Source organism: Alosa alosa, chromosome 9 (genome assembly GCF_017589495.1).
Source record: "Alosa alosa isolate M-15738 ecotype Scorff River chromosome 9, AALO_Geno_1.1, whole genome shotgun sequence".
In the NCBI taxonomy this organism is placed as follows: domain Eukaryota; kingdom Metazoa; phylum Chordata; class Actinopteri; order Clupeiformes; family Clupeidae; genus Alosa; species Alosa alosa.
This window is the reverse complement of record NC_063197.1, coordinates 10,332,797-10,345,330: the sequence shown is the minus strand read 5'-3', so window position 1 is coordinate 10,345,330 and position 12,534 is coordinate 10,332,797. Positions and strand designations below refer to the sequence as shown.

Genomic DNA, 12,534 nt, shown 5'->3' with positions numbered 1-12,534 from the left:
CACATTTTTGTTCGATGTGTGTTAATGCTTTTTAAATGAGGTTATTGAACAATGTTTCCCCCTCCCTCCATATCTATTATGTCATATTTACTGTATAAACAAACAGAATATATTGCAAAAACCCATCATAAATCTCTTCACAAACAAACAAATGAAACATACTGATCATTTTATTTAAAGTAAAATCCCTCATAGCTTTGAAACAAAATTAAAATAACTTACAATAACAGCAGACATGGTGATATATTCAGTCACAATAAATACTGGTCAAATCCCCCCAATCACTCTGAGAACACTAGTAACATAATCCCGTACTGTAAAGGAAGATTAGCAAACTCAAAAGAACTCAGTCAAGTAATTCTGTTGTTTAGAATAAGTTATGTCAATGTGAAGTGTCAAGTTTATTACACAAAATTGACACTACATGTTGGCATAACCTAACCCTGTCAGCTCATCCTGTTTGACTGATTTATGTCGAGTGTGCTAATATTTTACAGTGCATGTGCTTTCTGAAGGAGAGACAAATAGGCCAGGAGAATACTCTTTCATAATCTAACACATAATTCATTCTTGTGAACAACCCATGTGATCCTATTCTTTTCCACTCAGGTAATGGTTTAAACACTGATTCTGTTTGTCCTTTATGAATGGAGCAGGAGGAAAGAGAGTGACACAGCAATCTGTTTTCGGAGTTAAACGACAATATCTCCACACTGGCTTTAACTTTTTTTGGCACGGATAGGATTTTGCTGCTGGCAGACTCTTTGTCTCTCTCTCTCTCTCTCTCATTCTGAGTTCATAATTAAATTCTGGATGGATAAAAAGGAAATAAAAAAGTAATACTCTGGATCGTAGGGATTGGCGCTTAAACAGATAGCCAGTGGTGCATTCAGCCTGTTTAGTGTGACTTCTGCCTCTGTTTTTGTCCTGCTTCCTCAAGCTTTCAGAAAGGAGCATTTTGCTGATGCTGCAATGTTCTAAGAATCCATTAGAGACTCATTAAGTGTTCATACCTGTATGGTCCCACTCTCAGCAATAACACTCTCACACGTCTAATCATCTGTTTGCTTCTACCTCTCATTCATTTTCATTCATTCATTTTCACACACATCTTCAGACACAATACTACCCAAACCGCAATCGACCTGGGATATTGTGTCAGAAGATTCAGAATAACAAAATTACCCACAATGCCATTTGACTAAACTCAAACGTGAGTGGGAAAAGAAAAGAAAGGAAACGGGAGGCCTCTCCCAGATCAAGCAGGATGTAAGGTGTTATTCTGGGGTCAGAGGCTTCGGAGGTGAAGGTCAGTGGCTGCTTAATGGTTTGGTTTAAATGAATACGAGGACCTAGGTGACAGTGTTGACATTAGTATGCAAACGATGCTCTGGCGCACTCTTCCCAGTCTCTTACACAAACACGGAGCCAATTAGCAGCCATTCCTCCATCGGTGGAAAAGTATGGCTAGGATTGTTGCTTTGAGGGGGTGACAATGTGAACTGATTCACAAAGTGGGTAATCAGAAAAATATGTGAAAAAAAAACCCCAAAAACAATTTTGTAACTATTTACAATGGATATAATTCCAGAGGAAGAAAACTGAAAATCTAAATCAAAAACAGAAAACAAACAGACAAACAAACAAACAAAAGAAACAAAAACAAAAGCAAAAAATGACCATCCCCAAAACAAGTAACGCTGATTATATCCCACACTGCTTTTGAACAAACTACCAGATTAGGCCCGGCAATCAGCACAGATTGGTGAAATCGCTGGAGGGCATTTCCTTTACAGTCATTTTGTGTGTGGCCGGCGCAAAGCGACGCGGTGCGGTGCGGCGCTGCCGTCTGTGGACTAGTAAACAGTGACGACGCAGGACAGCACCAGGATCAGGTATCGGCAGGACAGCAGGACGCCGGCGCTCCCCGTGCTCCCATATGGTGCCGTGTTGGGCGCTGTGAACAAAAACAAGAGACACTGATTAGGACGCCTGCTTCAGAGCCTGCCAAATGCCTCCTCTCCCCCCAATAAGCAGCCATTGATCTCACAACAGTTATATTGAAAGCCACATTATTTTCATTGCAGACATTCAGCCGAGCATTTATTTGTGTGTGTTTGTTTGTGTGTTGTGTGGCATGCTTCCCCGTTTGTAATGCTCAGATCTGAGACCTAACGATTTTTGTCTCCTGTACAGCCTCTCTGGAGTGACTCGCGGGGTTTTTTGTGGACACCCGGTGATGCTGGATGCTGAATATGAAGAAAAGCTCGGAGGCACTGACTCACAACCCACTTTACTGAACGTTCATCCTCATTTCTGGGATGGCCTATAAGCAGTCCAAGGATGACTTCACACAATCATGGATAATATTGCTTTAAGGGTGCAATTATTTACAAAGAGTGTGTAATTTATATGATTGATGTGAACCTACCCACCTGCACACGTGAATGCACACACAAACACTCACACACCCACAAACACCCATACGGTCACTCACTAACATGCACGCACGCGCACACACACACACACACACACACACACACACACACACACACACACACACACACACACACACACACACACACACTCAAGTAAGCATAGTGAGTGAGATTATTTGTGTTTGTTCAACTTGAGCAGAACATGATTGCTTTTTTTGTATGATGTATTGACAACAAAGAAAGGATCATTGCACTTCTTTTTTCAATAAATGAGCTTTTCATTACAGTGCCATTGATTATTCAGTTGTATGAACTGCAGATAATTAGAGGCTTCACAGCAGATGCATTATACTAAAACTATTCTTATATGAAAAAGAACGAAAAAAAAAAAAACACTCTGTGACAATGCCACACGTTTTATTTTTTTTCCTGGATATTTAGTGTTTGCCAGGAGACAAACTGCAACTCTCCAGAACGAAAACGACAGCAAACAGAGTCAGAGGCGGCTGAATCGCAGGGCGAATTTGTGGAGGTAGCGAGCAAGCAAGCGAGTGCATATAAAATGCATGGACAGGCTTGGAAAGGAAACTGCTCCGCAGACGGCAGCCTCACTCAACCCTCACCCATAGCACAGGATAATGACACAGTTCTGCTAGGCTGCGAGAGGGAGATGGTAACCATGGAAACAGCTCATATCCTCCGCCATACACCCCCTTTTTCTCTCTTTCTTTTTTACCCCCCCTCCATCCTCTCTCCATCCTCCTCCTCCATGGTTCTCTGTTTTCTGTTCTCCAGTGCTGCCAATGAAACAAAATAATTTGTGCCATAAGCACCTGCTACAACAGTTAGGCAGGAGTTCTTCATCAAAAGTGGGAAACAGCATATGGCCAGTGAAGGTCTAAAGGACTGTGGGCCTTTTCTGCCCAGTGAGCTGTCCGGCGTGATCTGTTGGTTTGGGTGAACCTCTGCATAATTGCCTTCATTTGAGGAATGATTCGGCTTTCAAAGTCTCTGCAACTTTTATTCGGGACCAGAAGTAATTAACGGGGCCGGCCAGTCACATGACCAGTTCCATCGCAGCACTTCATTTTGTACTTGTTTAATGTCCCACTGCGTCTAAATCAGTCAATGCTGTGGGGCCTCCGCCGCCTGCAACAACACTTGCCGTTTTAATGAACTCTTCTGTCCACATACTCTGGGCTAAACAACATGGCTCCCCTTTCATTATCCGTTCAGAGCGAAATAGAATGAACAAACTCAAACATAACTTATCAGAGTGTCTTTTCCAAATCTTATTTCAAATCATTTACATACATACTCAGAAAGTGTGTTATGTTTTCAGACCCTTTAATTACTTAGTGCATGGTTTGCCTTGAGGATGGTCCCTGTCTCTGTCCTAGTTAATGCACTTGTAATAGCAACCTTCCCAGCAATTACTGCAAGGTTACTCATAAAAACCTTGTTGACACAGATTGCATCTTTTTATGTATAAGCAAACTCAATGATTTTATATGGTTCAGTGGCGTGTATCATCTTCACAGCCGATAGCCCCTGAGGAAGTAGCCCAGCAACAGTTTCATCAATGACACACAAGTTGGGGCTGCGCACATGTTAGGAAAGTAGGGCGACTGCAAACAATATTTTTTCAAAAAGATCCATTAAAGTGGGTTTGAGACTTTGGTGATTTATACCAGTAAGACACTTATAGAACCTAAAGAGGATGACCAGCTGACAGTATTGATGACGCTGAGACATGTTGTGAGATTACAGTTTTTTCTGATTGCCTAAGCACATTTTTTGTAACTATGGCTTTTTTTGCAAAACTCTACACACAAATGGCAAAACTCTCACCTAATCAGCAAAACATCGTAGTTCTCTTGCAAAAGCCAACACACCTTGCTTAACTCTTCACACCTTCGTAAAAATGGTGTTTTCGTATCAAACAGTAAACACAAGCCATCACATTAATAAGCACACAATGTGCCAACTACACACTGATGGTCTGAATAAAAAACACATCTGGCTTTTGCTTTCTCTGTGCACAAGGTAGACTATGTCAGTTTGAGGTCATACTTTTGTCATAGTTCTGTAAACATACAGGGATCCAAACTTTACTGTAAGTATTGGTGTTTATTTACATACATCAAAACAAATCAGTCTACATCGGGTCATCTCTCTCAAAATTCCGTCTACATCACATGCAATGTCCTAGTCCAAGGCACCGGGAAAAATATATTCTGGAATGACGTATCCTGGCCTGAGATGACAATATCCCCACATGAGACTGTTTTTTTTGCTGTAAAAGGGCTATTTCTTTCTCTTCTCACTCTTCCTGTTCCCTCCATTGTACCCATTGTACATTACCTGTGGCTTATTTATAGTGCTTAGGCTGATTGCAAAGTGAACTAATTATCTAAAACAGTTTTCACATGAGAAAGTGTGCCAGAGAGTTGGCAAAATAGTGTAAGTGCAGTGAATTGTGCCTACAGTTGTGCAAAGTGTGTGTTAAAAATTTGCAAACTGAGTGCAAAGCAGTGTTTGTGCTTTTAGTTTTGCGAACTCAGTGAGTAGTTTTGCTATAAGTATTAATAGTTTTAGAAATTGTGCTATAAGAATCACAGTTGTGTTTAAGCATTCAGAAAAAACTGTAACATTGATTACGTAATTAGATATATTTCAAAATTGATTATATACTTAGACTGGGTGACATATGTTGCATCCTGTGCTATACTGTGACTATTTTTTATATTAATTCCTTCATGAGGTTTTACTAGACTGCTAGACTTCAAGATTGAATTCCTTATTTTTTTTTATTTAAAAAAAGATGATTTTCACACCTATTTTTTACCCGGGGTGTCAATCAATGTGGACGGTGCTATACATAAATCAGTTCACAATGCATAAATTGTCAAGCATAACATGCATTTGACACCATATTCTTACATAACCTCATCTCTGCCTCTGACCAGAATTCAGAATCTTACGAGTTCAGTGTACTAGTCTAGTGTTAGTGTACTATTTCTAATAAGCAAATTATAGTAAGAAATTATAGTAGAAAGTTTTTTTTGTTATTATTCAATATGATGCAGAAGAATAAGACTGGATAATGGGACAAATGATGGATTAATGAATCAGCAAATTTGGTCTTATCAGTAAATCCATGACTTTGTATGACAATGCATCCAGCAATTAAACCAAGGCTATTTAATCTGCTCAGTTTGACAACCAACTGACCAATCTTGCATGTCTGGGTCTACATTATCCTATTAATCGAGTTTAAATTACCTCAACACCCAATCACACATCGCACTGAGTCTTGATTATGGTAATTGTGAGAATTAGATGAGCAAGACACAAGTGAAGAATAACAATTAGTCTCTCGCGACATCCTCTAATCAGATCTCAGATTTGTATTTGTTTCTCCTTTGAATTGTTAATACATTTGAGCACAACGTTACTACTCTAGAGAGTGTTTGGAAAACAAAATGAGAGATCTAATGGTTCCTCAACGGCTAAAAGCTTTGCTATGCACTTGGCTCTGGGGATTCACTGATGCTGATGCCTTCTTAAACATAGAGAGAGTGCAAACTGTGGTTCCCCTGTTACATCTGGAGAAAAAATGGGTGTTTGTAACTCCAATTCCATCTTTAGGGAAGGAATGATAACAGTAAGTTGGCAAGCTAAATGTGGAGCAACAAACAGCAGCGAATACAGAGAGAATCGTTTTCCTATGATTGCTGGATTGATGCTGGATGTTCACTGCCTTCTATGATGACAGTCAGGTAAATTAAACTGACTTTAAGATTAGTTCCATTTGTTCTTTTGAGTTTAGGATTAGTTCCATTTGTTCTTTAGGGACAAGATCCTAAACATGGGAGTAGTAACTTGATGTATTTTATTACTCTGGTTAGATGGTGGACATTTGTCTTCCTTTCTGGACAGTCTTGGAGATTTCCTTGCTGCAGCACTGGAGTGTTTTGGAGGCGATGGACGAGGGTTGTCTTTGAGTGAAAGGTTCATTGTCCTCAGCTATCAATCGGTCACTTTTAGTCTCCCTGATCCTCTCCTGCCAACTTGATGAAACACTTCTCAACACTGGCCCTACAGCATGCTCAACGTGCCTGTGTCCAGCCTAGCTCTAAAAATACAGCTCACTTCAACTTTAACTGCTCTACCGAGAGGAATTTCACTTCTCTCCACATAATACATCCCTGATAAGCTTACGCGGCAAAACAAAAACTACTAAAGTCTCCGCAGAGGCGCACAAATGGCTGAAATACCACACAAGGAGATACGCTAGCAAACAAACAGCTCACTCAGATTCAGATTTACCGTTAAACAGCAATCTATACAATATGATATATGAATACATGACACATTAAAACATTATAATACATATATATACTAATGATGTGTCAGTGTGTGATGCCCTTGTTGACATACACCTCTACAAGTGTGAGCAGTGACTTTAGTTACACTAGTAGTTTGACTATACATGGCAAGAGTCATTTTAATGACAAACTGAACAGTTGTTTAACAAGTACTGATTCTCTGTAAACTATCAAATCACGATTAACTAGTCCTGAATCTCAGTCAACTGAAACAAACCACCACAACAAACCTGATTTAACCCTACAATGTATCACTTCCTGCAGTCTTAGCTTTGAGGAATCCAGCTCAATGTTACATCTGACTATCAGCTGTGTAAATAGATAGCATGCAACCAGACACACTTGTTAAAATTGAAATAAATCATGGGCCGTACTAGTGAGATGAAACACTTCTTTTGAGCGCAAACTACATACCTCAGTTCCAGACACAGTCAACATTACAAACTCATTACGTCCATATTATGTCCACTATAAGCAAGATATGGACAAAGAAAACACATCTCAGCAACAAAATCTATAACTGTAAAAGTGATATTAACCAAATGAATATGTGCACAGTATATGTATTTGTTGACACTGTGGACAGTGAGATACCAAACACCTTTTAGGCAAGTCCCCCCGGCCATTTTTGGGCTTTTATAGGGCAACTATTTTCCTATTCAAGTGAATGGGGACGCCCTGCATTTCTACAGTATGGAGGAATCTTTGAGTGCTGCGTCTCATCATTAGAAAGTCTCTGGAGATAGTTTCTAGATGTAGGGTGATGGTAAGGTGCAAGGTTAGGAGGGTAAGGACTTGTGATGGCCTGCTGGCCCTGCCTAGTGTGTGTGTGTGTGTGTGTGTGTGTGTGTGTGTAGTCTGTGTTCCAGTGGCCATGACTTATTGTGTTTGTTCTATGCAACATGCAGCACCACACATCCCACTCATCTATACAGTACACACACACACACACACACTCGCTCTACCAACTCTACTAGTTTCCACACTTTTTGTTATGTCTGACCACATTTGCGTTGTATCAATTTATCAGAATAAATCACCAATTTTGTTGCCCTAATACGGTGTCCTTTGTTTTTGTCATGCTTTTCAAGCCAGATCATAACAAAATGGGGGCAGGTATATCTATTTTTGGTTATGAGCAGGTGTGTGTACCATCAAAGTTTCATTTAGGATTAGGACAAAAAGGTATATCGCAGTTAATTCCGAGTAAATTGAGAATCAAGACTAATTGACTGCAATAGCAGGCTCTAATAAGCAACGTGAGAATGTAGTTGTCAAAAAATAAATAAATAAAAGAACGCTAAGGCAATTACTGGAATCTGCCTCAAATGAATATATGCACATGTTAACATGTACATAAGTGTGCCTAAAATACAATCTCACACAGAACCTGTATGTTTTCTTTGCCGTAATGAACCTAAAGAATTACGCCAGAGAGCTAAATATAGCGCTCACAGGGTGAAGAGTAGTGTGAAGCTGATTTTAGATCTTACTGTACCTTTGGGTTATCAGCACACAGTCAATCCCTATGAGAATTCAACAGAGGCACCGACTTCCTTCAGTATTCACATCAGATGGAAAATGAAGGGGTAGGGGGTGTGGGAGCTACATGGTGGTGTGTTTATGTGAGCAGCTTAGAAGAGGTGTGCACACGTGTGTGTGTGTGTGTGTGTGTGTGTGTGTGTGTGTGTGTGTGTGTGTGTGTGTGTGTGTGTGTGTGTGTGTGTGTGTGTGTGTGTGTGTGTGTGTGTAGGCATAGTTGTCTCTTTGGCCTTGAGCATGACTTAATCAGCAGCACAGTGGGGCTCTTTAAGACATCACAGAGACTCCATGCACAAAGAGAGCGCAGGGAAATCCAATAGAGGTCATTTCCAGGCAAATTAAAGCAGGACAGACTCAACACCCCAGTGGCTGCTGTACATATGGGCTTTACATTGGGAAGCTGTGCATTTGAAATCAACATCAAACTTCACACACTGATGCAGCCGATATGTCTCACTGAGTCAGTTACTGTCTTTTTAAAAAACTGCTGCCAAACTAATCTAAATGGGTTCAAACACGACTTCCCTTAGCCCACTGCAGTGACACTATAAAGTACAGTATAGTCAGAGCAATGTAAACTGGGAAATATTAAAATTGATAACTTAATACATCAGGTGACTTTTCTTTTTTGGTAAAGCAATATTTAGTGGTACAGCGGTCAAATCTTCCCTTAGAGCTTCCCCACACACACACACACACACAGACACCCAGGTGAGTTATTGTAGTTATTAAGAGATGCTGTTTTCAGGGTTAGGTATCAGGCTATGGTAAAAGTAAATTAGAACCTATTGTTCAACTGTATGCTGATTATTACTATTTTAGACTGCCTTCAGTGGAGTCTTTACAAACTCACAAGGGTGTGTTTAAGTAAACTAGAGCTGACACTATAGTTGCTACTATAATGATGCCATATTGCTTTCTGAAAGCGTAAGCGCTTTCATTAGAATTCCGAAAACATTTTAATGAAATATTAAACAAAGTGTGTAAAATTGCTCATTAGATAATTACCAGCAAACTAATTCATTGCCTGACATAAAGCGCATGGTGCTTGCAGATACTCTCTTTTCATCCACAGAGGCCTCTATAGAGGATGCAAGGCTGCCTCTATCACATACTAAGTAAATACTATCAGTGATCACTGCATAAGAAGCTGTTTTGAAGATCTGTGTTTTTCAGATATAATTACAACTCTAAGCGCAAGACTTTTAAACAAGACTGAAAATATTCCAGACGTAATTGGAAAGATCCTATAGAAACCGATTAAGCGGGCGAATAACACGCTCGTATTGATATTCCGTCACAGTAATTCTTTCATCATGGTTTAGGGCTCAAATTGATTCGCTTGTAACCTGACCGGCGAGGAAGATTTTGGCCCCGCTGATGCAGAGGTCACTTATCTCCCGGTCGGACTAGAGGGGACGGCTGAAGAACACTTTGCACTCAGTACCTGCCGGGAAGATTAACATCGCTGGCACTGCTTGCGATGGCAGTAAGCAGAACCCTAATAGCTGTTACGCATGATAGCCCCATAAGTATCCCACAGACACGTTTGCTTGCGAGTGAAAGCTCTAAGGGGAGGGGACCAAATGCACATATGGCTTTTATATCTCGTTAAATATACATATAAACGTTTTGAGTTACGACAGGTGAAAGCACGGAGATGTATGCTACGCTACGCTATGCTAACCTGTCAGCTGCTGGAGGTTTGACCTGGGGAGGTCACGAGTCAATGGGGGTAAGGTGTGCCTGCCCATATACATTATTGCTCTATTAGCCGGAGACTAAGGGTTACCTTAGGGCCATAACGGATGAAATATTTTTCCACTGCACAGCAAGAGAAAAAAATAGAAAGAAAGAGAGAATGAGAACCTGGACCCCTGAATCCGCTCCATTTTATTTCTAGCGCCTGGCTGCTTGCAGCCCTGGGGATGTGGAGATAAAAGCTATAGTGTCCCTGAGTAAGCTGCATTCATTCAAGCTCCCGGGTTATTTAACGCTCCTTGGAGGGAGTGGGCCTCCCTCCGCATACTAAAAATCAATTCAGCCAGAGCTTCCCAATCTCCGGCCAAGCAAGAGGATCATTTACAAACAGTTAAAAGGAGACAAGGGAGATGGCAATTTATCCTCCAGAATCTTCTGCCATTGTGCAGCTCCTGACATTTCCGCATATCAATCCACTTCATCTGCATTCCAGTGCGAAACACACTCAGCTGTTTTAGTTATTTGCGGGTCGCCAATGGTAAACAGATGCTCAGAATGTCAAGTACTGACAATAGATTTCATAGCCGGCCTGATAAAGGACTGTCTTGGCTAAGACAATAGACATGCACTGCCCTGTTCACTTTTGCACTACCACCATTGCACCTTTTGCACTCTACCATAGCACCTTATCATGGTCAATGCATCACATGGTCAGTCCATACCAAACCTTTGTAATCACTTCACATGCTCTTTAATTTTTACATTTCTGTGAGTGATGATGTTTATGTATGTGAGATGTGTATGTGTGTTGTGTTATGGTTGTATAAGCTACTGGATGCCTAAAATTTCCCTTGGGTTGAAAAGTCTATCTATCTATCTATCTATCTATCTATCTATCTATCTATCTATCTATACTCACTCCATCATGGCATTCTATTTTCCTACACTAGAGATAACAATAATCAAACAGTGAATGGTGAATGTCTCTCTGAGTCCAGAGTTTACAGTAATCATGAGATGTTGGAGATTTCAGTGCATTTGACCACTGATATTCAAAGCATTTCACTGATATCCAGACTTTCCATTTCCAATTCAGCATTACAAAAGAAAAATCCTTGGTGACCAGTCAGTCAGTCCAAAAGCAAACTTCATTACCTTGTCTAACCTTGTCACTGCACACAAACACACAAATAGAGAGTGAGAGCGCGAGCCAGCTTTCTAAATGTTATCACTCCCAAATCCATCCTTTCTTCGGCTGGCTTATCCTCGGTGACACTCTGACACTATCTGTGTGTGACTTACACGGCTGCATAAATACCACATCCCTGCCTGTGACACTTGCACTTTAGCGTGCACCACTACGAGGGCTGTCAGGAAGCAGCCTCCACGGGCGGGCGGGCGGGTGCGCAGCGGGCGGCAGGCCGCCGTTTTACACCTCCTCGCTCAGCCCCCCTCTCACTGGCACAGGGTCACAAATTATTGCTTGGGCTTGCTTGACGCTTCCTGACAAATGAGGCTTGAATATTGACCTCAGCGCGTGCAGCCACCCAGACACCCAGCTGCGGCGTTCACACTCCCCTCTCGTTTTCTGTCTCTCTCCGTCGCTCTCGTCCAGACACGAGCGCCTCCACCACCCGCCGACTCCTGCTTGTTACCTCTCACACATTCTCTGTGTGCTGCTTTCTGCACACTGACAGTGAAAACTTCTCTGGGTGTTTTTCTTTCTTTCTTTCTTTCTTTCTTTCTTTCTTTACACATGCCACAAAAAAACAGCGGTTAAAGCAAAAAAGCAATGCGGCTATGTCTTTACTCGTAGAAATCAAAATGGCCTCAACACAAGAAAAGCTCCAACGCAGGGGTGATAGCGAGGTCGGTGCAGCGGAGGGGTCGTGAACCCGGGCCGGCTGCTATCGATCTGCCTTGACGAGCCCGCTCCCCTTCCACTGGACTGATTCATGGAGACTGTCTCTATTTTGGTCAGACAGCATTTAACTACTTGCAAATCTTAATGAAATAATTTGTCACATTGAGAACGAGATTTGTCACTTTTACAGCAAAGTGCCCCATCTTGCACAGAAATAATTTAAGGGAGCGAGCCAGTTTGCCATTGGAAACCCTGCTACAACAGCTGCAGATAACGAGCCAAAGGGAGTTTAATGGACTTGCCAACATGGCTAACAAGCCCTATAGTGACTCTATATGCAAACTGGATATAATGTCCATGATCCAGTATACTCAATCTTCTCAGCAATAACTGGAATACATATGCTCCTGATGGCCTTCACTGCATCACAAACGGCTTGTGTTTGCAGACATAGAAACCTTACACTACGTTGGGGCAACCTCACCATGCTCTTTATTTACCCTAAATGCCAGCAGACTTGTTAATTTGAATTGAATCTTCTCAAAGTGACGCAAGTTCTATTTCCTGCCTCCGCAGATGTGAAAGGTGGCTGGATAAT

The 12,534-nt window shown here is 41.3% G+C and overlaps 1 protein-coding gene across 2 annotated transcripts in view; it reads right to left on the bottom strand.

Moving 5' to 3' along the window:
* Window positions 1-586: 586 nt before the first annotated feature.
* negr1 (neuronal growth regulator 1) overlaps window positions 587-12,534 on the bottom strand; it is a 116,261-nt gene continuing 104,313 nt past the window's right edge. For both annotated transcript variants that reach the window (XM_048252217.1, XM_048252218.1), the window contains one exon: window positions 587-1,957. In XM_048252217.1, the coding sequence (XP_048108174.1) occupies window positions 1,857-1,957 (101 nt within the window). In that variant the 3' untranslated portion in view covers window positions 587-1,856. The remainder of the gene's footprint in view (window positions 1,958-12,534) is intronic.